This window comes from Patella vulgata, chromosome 3 (assembly GCF_932274485.2).
Source record: "Patella vulgata chromosome 3, xgPatVulg1.2, whole genome shotgun sequence".
NCBI lineage: Eukaryota > Metazoa > Mollusca > Gastropoda > Patellidae > Patella > Patella vulgata.
Genome location: NC_065881.2, coordinates 55006527 through 55028212, shown reverse-complemented (window position 1 = coordinate 55028212; position 21686 = coordinate 55006527). Strand labels below are relative to the sequence as shown.

Below are 21686 nucleotides of genomic sequence, written 5' to 3'. Positions count from 1 at the left end.
ATGTCGAAGACTGTGGTGACACTGGGTTAGAGACTTGCCTCCTTTAATTATACCTGGCTATCTTTTGTCAAGGTCACCCCATTTCCCCGGGTTGGGAAATACTGCTCTCGAGGCTATAGCTATCACCTGGTTTGTGTCGAGTGGACGTTAAACCCCATCTCTCTCTCTCTCTCTCTCTCTCTCTCTCTCCTGAGGCTTCATATGTTTTTTGTTTTGTTTTGTTTTTTCGGGGGGTGGGGGTAGCAAAAATGAGACCAACTGATGCCGGGCCCCCAATAGGCCCAATACTAGTGACGCAGCCAGGAGCCAAGCACCACCGGTACAAGCTTGCTCCCCCGGAGATATTTTTGAATCTAGAGTCCCTGAAATGCCATTTCCTTATAACATGAGTAAAATTGAGTACCACGCATGGGAATTCATGTTATTTATTAAGAATTTTGCAAAAACGTTCAAAGTACTGTGAATCTGTGACAACTTCTGAAAGTGATAATTACATCCTTTGCATGGACCTATATCTTCGATATATTATTGTGAATATACATAAATTAGCAAAGATATGACTATGTCCTCATATTTTCACCAAGCGTCCGCGCTTAGTCGAGTTTGACTACCGATCGACGGTTGTCAAGATCGATAGTGTCCGTCAGGTTAGGCTCACACGCAAGAGTCATAGTTCATTAATCCTAATACTTCATTAGGGAGTTCCCGTTTCATTACTGAACGCATATCAGTTCTTACAATCTGATTACAATGCAGATGTATATTTCATTTCGTTTTTTTTTTACTTTCGATGGCCTACACTACGCAAAGATCTGACTGTACTGGAAGGTCGTGTCAGGGGTCGTACGGTCGGATTTTGATCCTATGAATCAATTAATCAATCAGCGTTGACGTCTCTAGTGGGTTACCCACAGTTTCGGGCATCGCACGCCAAGAACTCGTCGTAACAGACCGTTTCATTGGCTAATCTCTCACTTCAACCAGAACGTCGGTAATATAACACAGGTGAATATAACAACTTCCAGATCCTAGTGTAGTAAACGAAATTTTGACCTATAAAAAACGAAACGAAATAGGAACTGTGTTATAATCAGATGGTAGTTTTTACTAATTTGAGCTTTGAAAAACTGGCGCGTATTGTAATATCCAATCAAAGTAATCAAACGTATACAGATATATTCATACATATTTTGGGATTTTTGCCTTCTATTATATTTTGGCATTTAATGTTTACCTCATTAATTCATTTAGTCGCCGACACATAATTTTGAGACCGACTATTGTTTTTCCTTGCCCCCCCCCCCCTCTATTTACGCCCCTGGATGCATCCTATTGATTTTCAACGTTTTTCGATAATTACTGTCGGAATTATCGTCCTTGATCAATTTTATCACCTGACTTGAACTTTATAGACAGTGATTATGTTCACGAGACGAAACCTATTGATGTTCACCCCGTAATATCCAATCAAAGTAATCAAACGTATACAGATATATTCATACATATTTGGGATTTTTGCCTTCTATTATATTTTGGCATTTAATGTTTACCTCATTAATTCATTTAGTCGCCGACACATAATTTTGAGACCGACTATTGTTTTTCCTTGCCCCCCCCCCTCTATTTACGCCCCTGGATGCATCCTATTAATTTTCAACGTTTTTCGATAATTACTGTCGGAATTATCGTCCTTGATCAATTTTATCACCTGACTTGAACTTTATAGACAGTGATTATGTTCACGAGACGAAACCTATTGATGTTCACCCCGTTAATTACTGTCGAAGGTCTTGGATAATATTGAAAACTCTTCGACGCCATTTCCATTTTTACTTTTTAAAAAATCTTTTTGGCTTCAATTGCAGGTCTTTAGGCCTTAATTGTTATATAAATTATTAATTAGACATTAATTAACAACTCTCAATGGCAGCGGGTGGCTCCGATTTTAAGTAGATTAGAACGGTTCGGCCATTTAATAACTTAATATACAAGTGGATAATCGAGACTTTGTTTATTATTCTAATAACGGAAGCAATGACAATCGAGGCTACACTGAAGTAATTTAACTGAACTTTTCAAGGCATTCATTTTTAATTATCTATTTTTTTTTTAACTAAATTATAGCGAGAACTGTCAGCCCTTTGTCTAATCTTACACAGTGTCCCTTTAAATTATCTGATTGGTTTGTCGTCATTTCCCCTTTCCACTTAAAACAAAACCATTTGGACTCCATTGTAACTAAAGTTATTATTCGATTAATTTGTAATATTACACACAATGGGTGATGCAAAATGTACATACTAAACGTAGACACTAAGCTAGTTGACCGATATTTTAAGTCCTAAATCGACAATTTCAGTCGAAAACACTAAGTATACTTCGAGAATTTTGTTAAGTAGTTATTCTGCTTCCATTTAATAGAATTGAAAAAGTTTATTTAACCTGTGTGTATATGACAGATGTGAAACGGAGTAGAACAGCATTACAAAACAGTATACTAATTTTTGGATATGGCTGCCATTTAGGGCAGAGATCTATTCTCGAAGTATGAATTAGATGGATTTGTGCGTGTAGAATGGCGATATGTAGTGTTGGAGTAAACATGACGTAATGTAACACTAATGTAACTATTTTCCTAATTTTTGACATCAAATAGATAATTACAGCTTTATTTTCATTCAACTGTGGATAAAATCACAAGGTAGTCTCCAAACAACATTAGTGTTACACGAAACAAACTCAAACATGAGTTCTACTTATTCTTGGCTTATTTCGAAAGAATTGACCCAAACAAATATCCGTTTTTGTGTGTTTGTACAAATATTGAAGGACTTATAATATTGAATAATGATAGGCCTATTTGACGAAAAACTAACATTTTATGAAAATTAGATAACACTTTACATCATTCTTTTGGCCTCGATAAAATGTTAACCCCTAGGGCATAGAGGTGGTGTCCTATTGGAACCCATGTTAAAAAATAGGAAAACTTCCATGAGCTGAGATAAGGGAAACACTTGAGTGACACTAGTGTTGGATTGACTTCACTTGAGTAATTAAAAGCCAAGATAATGTTACAAATTTGGTTGAGGTCAAAACAGCGAGTCAGTGTTAAGTTTAGAGGTAAAAAAATAAGTAAAAAATAAAGTGTTAACTGCTTGTCTCAGATGCTTTATATGTACTTAGACATAGATAGAACAAACCAATTATGGAAAATGATCATGAGTTTCAATTTAAAAATTTAATATATTTTCCAAAGTGTAACCTTTTTTTTAACCTGAACATGAAATTAAGGGCTCGGGTTTAATCTTTTACTGACACAAACTCTAACACTAGCACTAACGTTTTGTTCTGACCTCACCCACTTTTTATATTATGGAACAAAGAAGCCGTTTGATTTTTACTGATAACTGGAGCAGATAAAGTTAGCATCTGATTACCGGTGTATGTTTCGTAAAATAAATATTATCCAAAAACCCACAAACCAATCAAATGTAAATTATTTCTGATAATAGGCGTTACTTTTGATCTCTTTTACTGTCATGTAAATGCTCCCATTACCTACAAAAATAATAAATATGATTTGTGAACTGAACGGACGACTTAGCTGCTGTGGGCGTCTGCTTCGTTGCCTTGCAAACCACCTTTAATTTTTACTTGAGCTCGATCCGAAAACCTACCAGATCTATAGTGTGCAGTCCTTTTATTTATATAATTAATATTTTATACTTGATGTCTAATTTATGGAACAAGCTTAATCTATTTAAAAGTCAATCGGTTTATCGTCCCATTCGAATAACAACACGCTTTTCCATGTCAGTAGGCTACCTCCATTCAGCACCCCTAACATTGCGAAACCAGCTATAGAAAATTTGACCTATTAAAGTTAAGTGGGTTACTTAGACTATTTGTTTTACAACCTCACTCGGTTGTAATCAATAGTGCACTTGAGGGGTGGGGGGGGGGGGGCACATGCGATCGCGCTCCGGGTGTATAGTGGTCGATCAACTCACTTTTGCTTTTATTTTTAAAACAGTTTTGGCGATTTTCTCGTCGAAAAATTGTCTTTCTATCATTACGTAAAGGCCGCTTCTTATATTTTGCACAATAGTTGTATGAAATGAGCACGACACACTGATTCAAATACCAGGTCGACAGACGCATATCCAAATGTAGAAGTATGAAATGAAATGAAATGAAATGGGGTTTAACGTCCTACTGTTTTGCTCCGAACTGGGCTAATGAAGACGGGCATACGCCATACAGTGTGCTATGAGGGAAATTTTGTCCGGACAGCTGCACTACGGCCTAGCACTACGGCCTACTCTTATATCGAATTCCAACTGTCAGGGATCTTTTACATGCACGCCAATGTGTACACGGAACCTCGGTTTTTCGTCTCATCCGAATGACTAGACAGCTGTCCTTGTCATGCCCTCTGCCCTCTGTCCTGCATCACTGACAAGGGGAAACCAAGCCGGAAAATCTGGATGATCTTTTTCGGCCAATGCAGGGATCGAACACCCGACCTCCAGGCTAGCGAGCCGGCGCCTTACCCACTTAGCCACCGTGATCCCCCAAATGAAGAAGTAGCTCTTAAGAATAATTATCGCCAGTATGATTGTGTAATAAACTGTCGTCTGTTCAACCTCGTGGGTTTTCTCCAGGTCCTCCGGTTTCCTTCCACTGCTAAAGAGTCAAAGACCCCTACGCGCAAGCGAATTACTGAAATAAAATTGAACCATGTGTTAGTCCAGAAATGACATAGTTTATGTCGAGTGGATGTTAATCCCCATTTTTTTTCTCTCTCTCTCTCTTAATGAAAGATAAGATAAGATAAGATAAGATAAGATTTTATTGCATCGAAACATCCATTTAGGACAGCATACAATATAAACGTGTACATAAAAATTATAACGATATGACAATTATTACACAAGACACACAATATTGCATCAGAACCTCCCTTGAGGACAACATACAATATAGGAAATATTAAGTACAGTTGCATCGGAACCTCCCTTGAGGACAACATAAAATATACAAAATATACAGGTGCAAAAATATGGACGGACATAAATTCAGAGCAATGACCAACCAGAAGTTCAATAGAGCAAACTGTTAGACAGATAGACTGTTTTTGACTGACAAAACCAGCAAACTGCCACCCGTAGGTTTTGATATGGCCATTTGTGAGCGTTTTAAGCCCGTCTTACACGAGCAAAGAAAATTTGACAAATTTCTTTGACGGTCTCTTCAAATTTTCTTTGACCGTGTACGAAGCCAGCAATTTATTTGACGGCCTATCGCACACGAGCATAAGTTCCAAATCTTTGACACATTTATTTGACGAAAAGCTATGCATGCCAGCTTTTGTCTAGTCTCATATGGCAAATGAAAATGTGGCAAATTTCCTCTCGTACACGTGCAAATTTTTTTGACAAATCTCCATTTGTCAAAGAAATTTTGCTCGTGCGGGCTTAAAGGACGTGGACTAATATTTAGAACAATTCTTATTTGAAGATGGAGCGGGTAAGAAGATTACATATTTAATGTACTTGGGGCTTTGAAAGAACCAAAAGGTTGGGTATCCTTGATATGCAATCCTTTGTACATAAATCACGCATTTATTTTACCTGGTTCCCGAAAGAACGTTTCATGCACGCCCTTTCGTCCAGATACATACAAAGTGTCGTGCAGTGCATTATCATTCAAATTGTGCTCAGAGTTATCCCCCTTAGTAATGGTGAAGAGCAACACAAACTTCCCGAAGTTAGCTTTATCAACAATAATTTATCCTAAATATCGAATAGAAATATTGCATAACTTAATTGAAAGGACATTAAAGAAGTAGAAGATTTACTTTAAATGCCAAATGGAACAGATGTGGAATGAAGTGATAATATTTTGGACGTATTTGGATTATTTGCCAGCCTCTAATGACAGATCCACGCGAACTGGCCGTAAACAACTGGCCAATGAACTAATTTAAATTGAGTGCACTGTGGCAGGGCGGGGCTTGTTAAATCTGTTGAATAGTGGTGTTGAACATGGGTTGAAAATTATTATAAGGACATCTTACGAAGACTATAGCTCTGCCAAATGAGCAATGATATGAGATATCTTTTGTGAATAGATCTATCACTTTTGTCTTTAAATCTCGAAATGTGAAAGATTCCTAATCCTAGAAGAATAAACACAAACAGTTGCAATATGGCAGAACCCCCCAGGGAAACTGTCAACAAAGACACATCAAAGCTAAAATCAGAACAAGATAAGGAAAAACCCTATGTGTGTGACATTTGTGATGCTAGGTTTTCAGTACAACTTAGTGTTCAACGACATAGAAAAATTCATACAGCGGAATTTAAATGCAGCGTGTGTGGTAGACATTTTTCTAGCCGATATGATCTGGAAGTCAGACATATGCACATTCACACAAAAGAGCTGCCATACAAATGTTTAGTTTGTTGCAGCACGTTCCGTACTCGAAAGTTATATAAGGAACACACTTGTGCTAATATTACTTCTCCTGTACTTTTTTGTGATGTGTGTGGTGACAGATTTCTATTGGAAGATGATTTAGCAAAACACAAATCAAGCCATGGTAAGAAGAGAAAATCAAGTGATGTGAGCACATCAGAAACAGAAAATAAACATTCTAAGCTAACAGTTAATGCTGAGCCAGTACCAATTTTGCCATCTGTCGAAATGCAAACAATTCTTCCACATGGAAATGAAGAAAATTTAAACAATGCTAATATTCAGGGTGAAGTAAATTCAGAATTTATGACAGCTAGTAATGCGCCAAACCTAATGAATTATGAACAACAACTTATGATGCCTATTTCAAATGGGATTATCACCACAGTCCCTCAGCAGATTCCTGTTGAAAGAAGCAATATGATCCAAACAGATTCAACTCTAACAAACCTAGTGTCTGTGTTGCAAAATATGCAATCAGACCAGTCTGATATGTTTTATTCACCGAATACTGTACCAATAGTTCAAGGAGGATTCATGAATGTGTTAAATGTGACGGATGCTAATACTGTTAATATGTTTAACAGTGAACAACTAACTATGATGGCTCCTTTAAATAATATTCAGGATAATTATTCCACAAATTTAAATACAAACTCATTTATTCAAATTCAACCAAATTGCAGTGATATGAATCTTAATGACATTCAGAATTTTCAGACAACTAATGTCATCAATGCAAACACATTTATTCCATCACAGAATGTGTCTGCTGGTTATGCAATTCAAACAACCCTACCACCTATTGTACAAACCAGCAATATACCCACAGTAGCCAGTACTCTACAAACTATATTAAATTTGCCACCTATGGAATCAATGACCACCATACCTACAGTAACTAGCCCTTTTCAGACAATGCAACAATGTGTGCAGGCAATGCCTGCTGTTCAACAAATTAACAATGTATCCACAGAAAGCAATACTTTACAAACAGTGTCATCCATGCAGACAGTTCAATCAATCCCTCCGTCAACTTATGTGCAACCTATTCAATCAGCTAGTACGTTACTGCAGCAATACATACAAGCAGTGCCATCGCTTCAGCAAAACAGCCATTTACCTTCTGTGACAGACACTTTACAACAGACTTGTTTGTCGCCAGTGACTCCTCTTCAGTCAACCAACAACTTACCAATAGTAACCAATGGCCCACAGTCAACATCATACGTTACACCAATTCCATCAGTTGGTACTTTACAGATGATGCAGGTAGAACCACCTCTTCAACAAATCAGCAATTTACCCGGCACCCAACAGTCAGCATCATATGTACAGCCTATTCAACCAGACTATAATATAAGTAATCCCTCACAAACGGTCTCAAATGTACAACCAGTACCCCTTCCTTCTAAAACTGATAAAACTAAGCAATTCAGTATGGATTCAAGTGTCAAACGAACTTTTCACTGCCCTAAGTGTCCCAAAAAATACTACAAACAAAGCTTAGTTGATAAACATATGGTTCTTCACACAAATCCATTTGTGTGTCAAATATGTGGTAAAAAATTTATGACAAAGGCAGCTCTTGAATTAAAGCACATGCTGGTACATAAAGCTGAGAATGATTTAAAGAATAATGTTTCAAATGATTTAGATGACATTTTACATGCTGTCTCCAATGAAGATTATGTCATTGAGCCAAAAGAAGAAGATGCTGCATCTGTTCGATACGATTCCACGGAAGATGAATCTTCTAGATTAAGTGCAGATAGTTCTGCTGCTGTCAGCAGTACTCTGTCTGTGAGCAGTTCAAAGTATAAAGATAGACCTTTTCCATGTAGTCAGTGTGGTAAAAGATACATCCTAAAAATCCATCTTAATAATCATATGGCAATACATACTAATCCTTTCATTTGTCGAATATGTGGAAAAAAATTTTCCTCAAAAGAACTTTTGGAAAAAAGACACATGTTAGTACATAAAGCAGATCATGACTTGAAGAATAATGCCACAAATGGCATTGATGACATTTTACTTGCTGTGTCAAATTCAAATTTTGTTGTAGAGAAAAAAGAAGATGAGAATCTTCTTAATAATCCTATGTTGGATTCATCCACAATATCAAGTTTATCTGTACTGGATAATGATAGTATGAACATGCCACAACCAATAAAACAAGAAGTAACAGACTCACATAAGACTGAAAGACCATTCTCATGTACTTTATGTAAGAAATCTTATACTTTGCAAAAACATCTTGACAAGCACATGGTAATTCATAATAATCCCTTCATCTGTAAACACTGCCAGAAAAAATTTACAACTCAATTAGCATTAGTTACTCATATAAATAGGTTTCATGAAGATGTATCTCAGTCAGCAGTTCAGCCAGAAAAAGAATCTAATGAAAACAAGGTCATTCATGATTTACTCTTGGCTGCAGCCACACAGCAGAATAATCTTGATGCAGTAGCTAAATCTTCTACAGATTCAAGTCCCTCAGTTAATACACCTTCCACTGAAAATGCTAGTCTTAAGTTTACTCACCATGGAATCCCACCTTCTAAATTCAAATGCCCTCTGTGTCCCAGAAAGTATTTGCACAAATTTAATTTAGACAGTCATATGAAAGTCCATACTGATCCTGTAATTTGCAATGTATGTGGCAAGAAGTTTGCCACAAAGTTTGTTTTAGAAAAAATGCATATGCCAAAATGCAGTGGTGCTGTAGATGTTAAACCATCTGGCCTAACATTAACTACCCAACACAACAAAATAGAAACCATTAATACAAGTGGGAACATTATGAGCACTTCAAACCAAAGTATTCTGGATAACCAACACCAGAATATGATAGCTTCTCCAAACCAACTTCAGAATGTGAAGGCTTCTCCAAACCAACACCAGAATGTGATGGGTTCTTCAAACCAGAACATAGTAGTTTCTACAACACAGCCTGGCCCAGGAATGGCTATATATAATGAAGGAACATCAAGTGAACCGATTCAAGGTGCACCTGTGGTAGTGCAAGACCTCATAGCTCAAGCTATTCTAAAAGATAAACCTTATGAATGTAATGTGTGTAAGAAACGATATTCTGTGAAAGTTAACCTTACAAAACATATGGTAATACATCTCAATCCTTTTGTATGTAAAATATGTGGAAAGAAATTTTTAAGTAAGGCAGCATTGGAAATAAAACACATGCCCATACATGGAACAAATTCATCAAAGGCAGCTGAAACACCTAGGGATATCACTGGTATGGATCAAAGCAATATGGGTACACCTCAAGAATTATTAAATAGGAATCAGGAATTCCAAACAGCTGGAACTATTGTGAAGCAAGAACCTGGAATAACTGAAAACAGCAGTATTAAAAAGATGAAACCTTTAAAAGCAGCACAAAAACTTCAGAGAACATGTCAGTGCCCTTATTGTCCAAAAGCCTATTTTTCATCAAAGAAACTCATTCTTCACCTACAATGGCATTCTAAAAAATATGCCTGTGAAATATGTGGGAAAACTTTTACGAGTCAAAAAGCATTAGAAGAAAGGCACATGAAGTCCCACTTTAAACGTCTCAATAGTTCCAGTACAGATACCAATATTAGTATGGAATCCAGCAGTGTTGCCAATGATTCAAATAACCAAGATGTTAAAATAAATACAGACAATACAGAAATGCTTAGCTGTACAATTTGTAACAAAAAGTATGCAGAAAAAAGATTCCTACAAAAACATATGGTCTTGCATACAAATCCCTTTGTTTGTAAAATCTGTGGTCGCAAGTTTTCTTCCAAGCATGCTTTGGAGAGAAAGCACATGTTGACTCATCTGAAAAAGCAACCATTTAACTTTGATATAGAGGGCACACTGTATGATTGCTGCTTCTGCAGAAAAGTCTATACCTTCAGGAAGAATCTAACTACACATTTAGAAGGGCATACAAACCCTTCAACTTGTAAAATCTGTAAACAAGTATGTGGTGACTTTCAGGAAATGGAATTTCATGCTCTGATGCACATTAAGAATACCATAGAGGAAAAACACAGCCCACCAATTCCACCAGTTCCACCATTTCAAAAGAAAATTGATCCACCAACTCTTCAGTTCTTTGCAGCACTAGTTGTTATGTCTAATCCCATAGGAGATGATGTTCAACAGGCTCTTGCAGAAAAACTGGCTGTATTAACCCTAGAGAAACTAGAGCAGGAAGAACTTGAGGCCATTGGTGAAAGTGAAGAAAACTGCAATGAGAAAACAACGAATATGAAAAGTGGCACCACTTTCCTAAAATGTCCATTCTGTGAGAAAAGATACTCCCAAAAACAGTATTTGGATCGTCATATAGGTGTCCATACTAATCCTTTTGTTTGCAAAGTATGCGGAAAAGCATTTTCATCACGATATGCTCTAGAAGCCAAACATATGTTAATACATTCATCAGAAACACCATACTGCTGTACCGTTTGTCATCAAGGATTTAAAGAACTCAGACGTCTGCGCGAACATGTGAATAAAAAACATGCCAGTGTCACGCCTCATGTTTGTAAACAATGTGGTTTTCGTTTTGTGGAAGCAAATGAGCTGAAAGAGCATTCCTTAACCCATGTGAAGCAGGCATACCAGTGCGGAGATTGTCGTAGGAATTACTTTAGTCAGGCAGCTTTAACAGAACATATGAAATGTCACACTGGACAGCGGACTGTTGCTTGTGAAGAATGTGGTAATTTTTTTGTTTGTCAATCAACGTTTGATAAACACTTACTTTACACTGATAAAGAAAACAAACAATATGTATGTCAACCATGTAGTCATAGTTTCATGCATAAAGCTCAATTTTATGTTCTTGGTCTTGTTTTTGAGAGAAAAACACTGATGGACAAAAAAGACAATATCAACAAAAAGAGCTGCGATGAAAATAATTTGATGCTCAACAAGAGAGGTCTTGGTTCAAATTTGGAGAATAGTTTTAATCAATTGCCATTAACTGATGTTGAAATAGTTAATGTTCATAAAAATATCAGTGGTAGTGATGAACATCATGATGCGAACATAGGCTTTAGTAATTATATAATCGAAACTGTAGCTGATTTATCTTCTTTGAATAACTCTGCAATATGTGAAAGCAACGATTCTTCAATTATGAACATGACAAATATTAATGATTCTTATTTGGTGCAAAATTCTTTGTGCAATAATGTTATGAATTCAGATTCTGTAATGGTTTCTGCTAATGTCTCTGAAATTGGTACCAAGAGTGATGGCGTAGTTTTATCTGAAAAAGATGTCTCTTTAGTTCAACATTCAGAAACAGAGAATCTCGCTTTAGCTCAATCCAATGATATGATCAATATTGCCTTAGCTACAAAAGCCGGTCAAAATGTGGCCATACCTAACATAACCAACTATAATTTGTCAGATTTTAAGACCTTCACTGATTCTATAATTGGGCAGTTAGTTTGTGGGGATGCTAATCAAGATACAAAAACAACATTGAATACAAACTGTGACAGCATTGAGGCATTGAACACAATCAGTGAAACTTGGAATGATATCAGTGACAACAGTGCAGTTTTGAACCGTAACAACAGTGAAGCATTGAATACATTCAACGGGGATAATAGCGAATCTGTATGTAAAAGCAGTGGGGACAATAGTAAAGCTTTGGATACAATCAGTGACTGTGGTGGATCACTGAATATAAACAATGACACTAGCCAACCTTTGAAGACAGTTAGTGACAACAGTGAAGGTTTGGATACAGTAACAGGCAGTAGTAGTATATCTTTGAATATGGTCAATGGTGACAATAGTGAAGTATTGAATGTTGACATTAGTAACAGTGAAGCATTGAATACAACTGCTGACAACAGAGAAGCTTTGAATACAACCGATTGTGACAAAAATCAAGTACTGAACAAAACCACAGGCTGTAGTAAAGCACTGAATACCATCAGTGACACTAGTGACAAACTGAAAACAACCAGTGAGGACAGTAAAGCAGGAAATACAATCAGTGGCACTAGTGACAGGCTGAATACAACCAATGAGGGGAGTAAAGTACTGAATACAATCAGTGACATTAGTGACAAACTGAATACAATCAGTGAGGACAGTAAGGCACTGAAAACACCCAATGGCACTAATGAGAAAGTGAATACAACCAGTGAGGACAGTAAGACACCGAAAACACCCAATGGCACTAATGAGAAAGTGAATACAACCAGTGAGGACAGTAAGGCGCCGAAAACACCCAGTGCCACTAATGACAAAGTGAATACAACCAGTGAGGATAGTAAAGCACTGAAAACACCCAGTGACACTAATGACAAACTGAATACAACCAGTGTGGACAGTAAGGCACTGAAAACACCCAGTGACACTAGTGACAAACTGAATACAACCAGTGTGGACAGTAAGGCACTGAAAACACCCAGTGACACTAGTGACAGGCTGAATACAACCAGTGAGGACAGTAAAGCACTGAAAACACCCAGTGACACTAGTAACAAACTGAATACAACCAGTGTGGACAGTAATGCACTGAAAACACCCAGTGACACTAGCGACAAACTGAATACAACCAGTGTGGACAGTAAGGCACTAAATACAATCAGTGGCACTAGTGACAGGCTGAATACAACCAGTGTGGACAGTAAAGCAGGTAATACAATCAGTGACACTAGTGACAAACTGAATCCAACCAGTGAGGACAGAAAAGCACTGAATATAGGTACTGAACATATAACCTGACCTGAGATAATGAATGCCTAAAATTATTTCGATGTATTTACCAGATAAATATAATATAGGGTGAGTTTTGTTTGTCAGACTTCTCACAAAACCGCTGTTTTCATTAGTAGAAAAGTAGGATGTCTATATTTTTCATTGTACATTTAGAAGAATAGTATGACATTGTATTGTAAAGACACAGAAAAAGTTGTATAAACATATTCTGGGATTTCACAAAAATGCTGTGGTTTGCATCTGAAATCTTAATAGCGAACCACCTTATTGTGAGTTTCCAGTGATACATGTTTTTGTTTTTTTTCATTCAGATATACACATGTACAGGTAAAATTATCTTGAACCATTTTTACATCAAAAATATTGACCATAAACTATGAAGGTAGATCTTACTCCTTTAAATTTGAATCAAGATTTAATCGTTGGATAGAGAGAGCTTGAGATCTCTTTGAATAAACTGCAGTAGTTAGTCACTTTAAATAATGTTGTGAGTTAGAGAAAGACAACTTTATCCATAGTTATTAAAATACAGATCAATACTGTACTGAACATATAATCCATAAGATAGTGGTATTTTTGGGTTTTTTTTATTAAAATATAAATGTGTATATATACTGATAAGTAGTCATTGGAGCAGCTGTAGCAATAGTGTCAAAACATGTTATTATGGTAAACTGGCTTTACCAGAAACCTGCAGTGTACAAATATATATTTTTATACGCCCACATTGAAATGTGGTCGTATATTGTCGTCGCCCCCGTCCGTCCGGCGGTCCGGCATCCACAATTGCTTGTGGACGCTCTAGAGGCTAAAGTTAATATCCAATTGACTTTAAATTTATACACAGTGTTTAAGGTCATGAGACAAAGAAGCCTATTGATTTTCAACGATTTCCGATAATTACTGCCAGAGTTATGGCCCTTTATCACTTCAAAAAGTCTTGTGGACACCCTAGAGGTCAAAGTCAATATCCGATTGACTTTAATTTATACACAGTGTTTAAGGTCATGAGACGAAGAAGCCTATTGATTTTCATCAATTTCCGATAATTACTTCCAGAGTTATGGCCCTTGATCACTTTAAAAAATCTTGTGGATGCTCTAGAGCTCAAAGTTAATACCCGATTGTCTTTAAATTTATACACAGTGTTTAAGGTCATGAGACAAAGAAGCCTATTGATTTTCAGCGATTTCCGCTAATTACTGTCAGACTTATGGCCATTGATCACTTTGAAAAAATCTTGTGGACGCTCTAGAGGCTAAAGTTAATATCCGATTCAGTGTTCAAGGTCATGAGACGAAGAAGTCTATTCATTTTCAGCAATTTTCGATAATTACTGCCAGAGTTATGGTCCTTGATCACAGTATTTAACTTCATGAGACGAAGAAGCCAATTGAATTTCAGCGATTTGCAATAATTACTGCCAGAGTTATGGCCCCTGATCACTTTGAAAAAATCCTGTGGACGCTCTAGAGGCTAAAGTTATTATCCGATTGAGTTTAAATTTATACACAGTGTTTAAGGTCATGAGACGAAGAAGTCTAATTATTTTCAGCGATTTTTGATGATTACTGCCAGAGTTATGGCCCTTGATCACATCAAAAAATCTTGTAAATGCTCTACAGGCTAAAGTTAATATCCAATTGACTTTAAATTGATACACAGTGTTTGAGGTCATGAGACAAAGAATCATATTAATTTTCAACGATTTTCGATAATTACTGCCAGAGTTATGGCCCTTGATAACTTTGGAAAATCGTGTGACGCTCTAGAGGCTAAAGTTATCATCCGATTGACTTCAGATTGATACACAGAGTTTAAAGTCTTGAGACAAACAAGTATATATTTTTTTTCATTGAATTTTGATATAAAAATATGTGACAACTCTTGTTGACTGCCCGGAAGATTTAGCTGCTCTAGGCATATGTTTCGTTGCCTGACAACCTATCTTTTTGTTTACAGTCAGACAAAATTCTTAAATTATTTTAGTCTTGATTTATATAAGTCTAGTACACCATAAATACATGTATATACATGTGAATGTGCAATATAAAATTCTAATAGCTTTTTCCATACTACTGGAATATAAACAGTTTATGTACATTTAAAGCTTATTTACACACTTTCATATTAAAGCTTATTTATAAACTTTTATATAAAGTTGAGGTCATTATTATTATGCTAGTAAAATTTTGTGGAGACATCACATACATTATAAAATTTCTCATGTAATGGTTAATTAAGTCTAAACAATTTGTTAGAAAAATGGTGGATTTATGTTTTTCTGTAATGTATTATGATGTTCACTTTTTGGGATTTGTTACTTTGGTTGGTGAAATTGGGAAAGTCTTCTGTTTATAGAAAATAGCATTTCTTAACTGCCAGTGCTGGTTATTACCAGTAATATGTTATTAATGTGTCAACTTAAATTTTATAGGTGCTCTTAAACTATTAGTCCAATAAAATTTATTGGAAAAGTATAATCTGTTAGATGTAACATTTGCATTAAGGTAATATGCATTTCTGGTCAGTAAGATAGACAATTCTCTCAATCCTACTACTGTAGGTCATTGTTTATAGCTTTAAGGCATAATTATTGTCTTAGAACTTATAGAATAGAATTGATAATGTTATATTATGCCAGTAGTATATGTTTATACAATCAGATTAGATCAATATCTAGAATTGTATGTATGGTTATTGTTATTATTTCTTATTTTATTATCAATCAAATGAAAATACAGATTAAATGGGTTTTTTTTACTCTGTAGCAGCAGAATCAACAGTTTTTAGTATTTTTTTTTTCAAATATTGTTTCCAGACCTGTTTGACAAATGTATTCATACTTGTAACCCTAAAATTTTTATTTAAAAGAGTCTTGGTAAGATATCTTCAGATACAGTGTATGCATGGTGTTTGATAAATGTTTACACTGTTTTTATGTGTCAATTTTTTGTAGAATATTTATGAAGAAATATTTCCATATATGTAGATAATTTTTTATGGACTAACAATTAACATAAAGACACAAAAATAAATGGGTGACTAAAAGGCCTTCGAATCATTAGATCCTTCCCTGCAATCAGTAGAAGCAAGTGTTATGTTAGACACGGTTTGTTATTTGGCAATCAAGTATTGTATCATTACACCATGGTCAGTTCCAGCTTGTGAAGACAACTATTGCAAAGCAAACTGTCTACTGGATGCAGGGCCGTTTATAAAGGTGCTGTTCCATTTATGTTATTAAGCCTGTTTATAAGCTTCTAAAATATATTCTTAGCAAGGTAGCCAAGAGAATATAGTCTTTAATTTGGCTGAGATTTTATGAGAGTACTCCATCTTCATGTTATCCAGATCAGCTCGAAGAAACCACAGCTATTAGCATGGATTCCGAAGCAATCAATATAGAACATTACATTTTAAGATAAACTTTGTTGTGTGGTTTAAATCTTAATGTATCATGATTTTATTTACTCTTACAAACAGTTGTATTGAAGACTATCATCAGCAATTTTCTTCATGTATGTTAATTTTACACATATGACTGTCCAAAAAAAACAAAAACTGGCTAAAAAGTTTGGAAATTTTATGGTTAGGTGATATTAAAGTTGGTCATATTATACAATGACACAATTCATCAGGTTAACAATCCTATATGTAAATCTGGTCTATTTATATAGCTATATCATTATTACCCATTTATGTGTGTGTGACAAGTTATTATATATTTTAACAATTATGTAATAAAGATTCTGTATATATATATATATTAAATCTTTTGACTTTATTTATCTGCTGGTGGTGATTCTTGTCCACCACAGACTACATTTACTTCGGAAGCACCCACAACACAATCAAAAACATGTCATTAATATGATTTTCGGATTGTCCATGGCTATGGGACAAGACAAGATTGATAGCTTATGGCATGGCAAAAGTATTAAGGGGGGGGGGGGGGACTTCAGATATATCCACCATTTTAGATGTTGAGGATCAAAAGATCTTGGATAAATTCAATATTGGTGCAACTGCTTAGTTTATAGTAAAGTTTGTGAGCTTTCTAGTGTGATGAATTGGGAACATGGGAGCACGAATCCTGTCGATAATCAGCATTCCGCAACCTTCAGTTCCAGAGGTAAGCCCCCACTTAAACCTTGTGGAAGCGATATATAGAAGGTATCGGTTTTTTTTTCAAATTTGGTGTGAAACATTGGGGTCATGAAACGACAAATCCCATCAATATTCAGCTTTCGTGACCTTCCTTAGGGGGGTTGGGTGGCCGAATGGTTAATAGTCTGGAGGCTCAGTGCAGAGGGGTGTCCATCAAATGGGCACAAAACCAGACGCAACTTTTTTATAGTAAAATTTTGCAAAGAATACGATGCCGGGTGGTAATCAATCCGCCACTGGGGCGTTTTCGAGATATTCGGGGTGAAAGGTCAAATGAGTTCACTTGCACTAAAAGTGAATGTGCAGCCGTTCTTGTATCATGAAAAAAAAAAGATGAAAATGTTCGAAAGTAATCACCCTTTCAATAAAAATGTAAACTTGCTAAATTCACCTTTGTTCTTTGTGACCCCTGAGTTCAAAGGTGAAATTTTTCCGTTTTAGCACTAGGAAGATTTAAAGCAATAAATGTCAGCGTAAAATATAAAAACTAAAGCGAAACCTGTTCTAATTATTAATAGGAACATTTAAAATGTATCTTTAGGTGGTCTAAGCACCGAACTTTTACTTTGGAACGTCGAAAAAGACATTGCATAACAGAACCAAAACACTTCGAAAACCTGTTTGAAAATACGTAAAAACTGTCAAATCAAAATCTCTCCGAATTGATTTTACAACGAATGCTATACATAATGATACTAGTTGTCTGAAAAAACAATTGAATAGTTTCATGGCTGGACTCTAGTCTGTGCAGGCCGCGTCACAAAGCCTGTCAAACTTTTCCCCGGTGATATGTTGTTTGTTAGTTGTATTTACATCCGCTTCCACCGAGGTGATATCGCAGACAAGCCCTGGTGATATTTACCAATACGACATTTATATCCCGTAAGCTATTATGTACAATGCATCCGTCGGTTTTATCTGTGTCCATGTTCCGGCGAAATTCATGAAAACTCATAAAAAATTTGCAAACTTTTTATATCGTCGTCAGATGCATGTTTTCCGGTCGGTTTTCCAAGATTGGGGTTCCCAGAAATCCACGCGTCCTGCAGGCTGGAGTCCAACCATGAAACTATTCAATTGTTTTTCAAACAACTAGTTTCATTATGTATAACAATCGTTGTTAAACTAAATCGGGGAGATTTCGATTTGACAGTTTTTACGTATTTTTGAAACAGATTTCAAAGTGTGTTGGTACTGTTATGCAAGATATCTATTTCGACATTCCACGCTAAGACCACCTAAAGATAAGTTTTAAATGTTCCGACTATAAATTAGAACAGGTTTCGTTTTAGTTTTTATATTTTACGCTGACATTTTATTGCTTTAAATCTTCCTCCTGCAAAAACGGAAAATTTCACCTTTTGACCTCCGGGATCACTAAGAATTTAACATTTTTATTGAAAGGGTGATTACTTTCGATCATTTTCATGATATAAGAATGGCTGCGCACTCACTCTAAGTGCAAATGACCTCATTTGACGCAGAATATCTCGAAAACGCCCCAACAGCGGACTGATTACCACTCGACATCGTATTCTACGCAAAATTTTACTATAGAAAAGTTGGGTCTGGTTTTGTGTCCATTTGATGGACACCATCGCACACTGAGCCTCCGGTCTATAATGCGTGCGCGTTGTATCATTAGGTCTGTCATTGAATCACGTGGCGTGGTTTAGATTCTCCCCTTGTACGTGATCAGGAGTTGGATCGTCTTCCAACCTCGTGGGTTTTCTCCGGTTCTTCCCACTGTTAAAGACCCCTACGCGCAATCGAATTAATGAAATAAAATTGAACCATATGTTAGTCCTGAAATGACCTAGTTTGTGTCGCGTGGACGTTAAACCCATCTCTCTCTCTCTCTCTCTCGTGACCTTCCCTTCTCGGGTTAACAAACTTCTCCAAAAACTTTGTGAACGTGATATAGGCTACAGGTTTGTATTCGCTGTGAGGCAATGGGACAATGAAAGGGTGAGACCTGTCGATTTTCCCAGTTCCCTGTCCATCTCTCACAAAATCTCTGCGTATCGTGTATTGCAACCGCTTGTTTGATTATAAAAGTGTGAGTTTTTATTCCATTTCTGGCGAACCTTTGTTTTGGTCACAATTAATTTCAGGTTTATTATGACATAGTAGAGCTGATAAAGGTGATGGAAGACGCTACAATGGGCCTGTCAAGTTCTGTGTGGAAAATCGTGAGTCACGTTTTGGAACATTTGTTAGGATCCAAGGGGGGAAAATACTCCTAAAAACCATCTATACGGAAATCGTGCTTCGTTAACAAAACCTTAAAATAGGCCCATGATTACAAGAGATTCACCGGACGAATGACAAAGTGAATGACAAAAGGTTCACCAAATGAATGACACAAAATGACACGTGCTCACCAGACGAATGGCACGGGTTCACCGGACGAATGACAGGTCCACCTGACGATTGACAAAGTGAATGACAGAGCTTCACCTCACCATATGAATGACAAAGTGAATGACAGAAATCACCAGACGAATGACAGAGAATGGTACAGTTTCATCCGATGGCAGAGCTTCACCATACGAATGGCAACGTGAATGACGGGGTTCACCAGACCAATGACAGATTAAACTGACGGATGACAGGGGTTGACCAGACCGATGAAAGAAACTGACGAATGACAAAGGATGACAAGAGATTTACAACGAATAACAAAGTGGATGCCAAGAGATTCACCGGATGAATGTCACGAGGTTTACCAGACGAATGAACAAGGGTTCGCCAGACGAATGACAAAGTGAATGACAAATTTGGCCAGACGAATGACAGAATGGCACGGGTTCAACAAACGAATGAAATTTCCCTCATAACACACTATATGACGTGTGTCTGTCTTCCTCAGCTCAGTAGGGCATTAACCCCCATTTCATTCAGTTCATTTCATTTCAACAAACAAATGGCAAAGTGAGTGCCAGGGGTTCACCATGTTCGTGAAGCAACGACCGCGAGTTTTACATCCAGACGTTGCTCCATTGTTTTGCAATCCCCGTACTTATAGCTACATCATCCGCCTTTACCACAGACACGTGAACTGTAGCGTCCGATCAAACACACTCAAATCAAAACATGGCGACCTTGAATATTGCAACTTGGTATTCGCGATGATCGAGGAATCTGATACGCTCTCAAGCTGGGTCAGTACCCAATCGAAATTAATGCCGAAAAATGCGAAGTATTACATGAAGGGTTTGATAAGATGTAGGGATTGATTTGTCGTCATCGACCACTTTACTATCATGGCTTTTAGGGAACTTCAATATCTGCGACAGGCGTGGTCCAAAATAATTTTAACCGTGAACGCTTTAGCTTCTGAGTGGAAGATAACACCAGGCTTCAGTACAAAAACACAAACACAAACAGTTCTTTGGAGAATTAACTAGTTGATACTGCATTGACACAATTGAAAATAAGATTTGGGGGACAAAAGATGGTAGGCATATCTGGGGTGTTTAATGTTTTATTACTGGGGCTATCAGACGAAGAATTAGGCATTTGCGCACCTAAAATCACAGAACTTTACAGTTATGGGCCCTTATTCACGAAAACTTAAACTAAGATACAGTCGAAATTTTAAGAAATACTGCAATTCGATTGGCTGACCAGTAAAATCAATTTGCATATATCCAATTTGCATATTGGTCAGCCAATCAAATTGCAGTATATCTTAAAATTTCGATTGTATCTTCTGAATTGTGGTCTTTTCGTCGAGATTATAAGAACTTTTGTATTTCTTCTCAGGTAATGTCCCCAACGCCTGAGCTAAAGATAGTATCTAACCATAGGTGTTTGTTGGGTTTTTTCGGGGGGGGGGGGGTACGTCTAAATTACTATTTAACTACACATTTCAGCCCTTTTATTAGTGGTATTTACATAAGTAAAGCGACTATTAAAATTGATCTTACACCCATTTGGGGTATTTCTTCAAGATGAAATGGCGGAGAATTAAATAGTCTGTATTAAATTTGTAAAAAAAAGTAGTAAAATTAGGATCTGATGAATAATATCTAGATGCGAGTTAACAGACCGATATTTGTGAACCAGGGTTAATGTAGCAAATTGTATAATTCAATGCATTAAAAAAAGCGAAATAATTTGTTGAAACGATCAATTTATACTACCTCAATTCAATGATGATAATAATAAACAGTAGTAGCGTGCCTAGATAAACATTTCAAAAATTATTTCATAATATTTAATTGAATCTCGTATGTAGAACAAAACAGGCTAAAATGCAATTTATTGTGATT

General features: G+C 36.5%; 1 protein-coding gene across 1 annotated transcript; it reads left to right on the top strand.

Annotated features, from left to right (window-relative positions):
- Positions 1–5751: 5751 nt before the first annotated feature.
- Positions 5752–16989, top strand: LOC126815415 (uncharacterized). The gene has a single exon (XM_050541044.1). It carries the CDS (start codon positions 6214–6216, stop codon positions 13243–13245), a length of 7032 nt encoding a protein of 2343 aa, XP_050397001.1. The 5' UTR covers positions 5752–6213; the 3' UTR covers positions 13246–16989.
- Positions 16990–21686: the final 4697 nt, after the last annotated feature.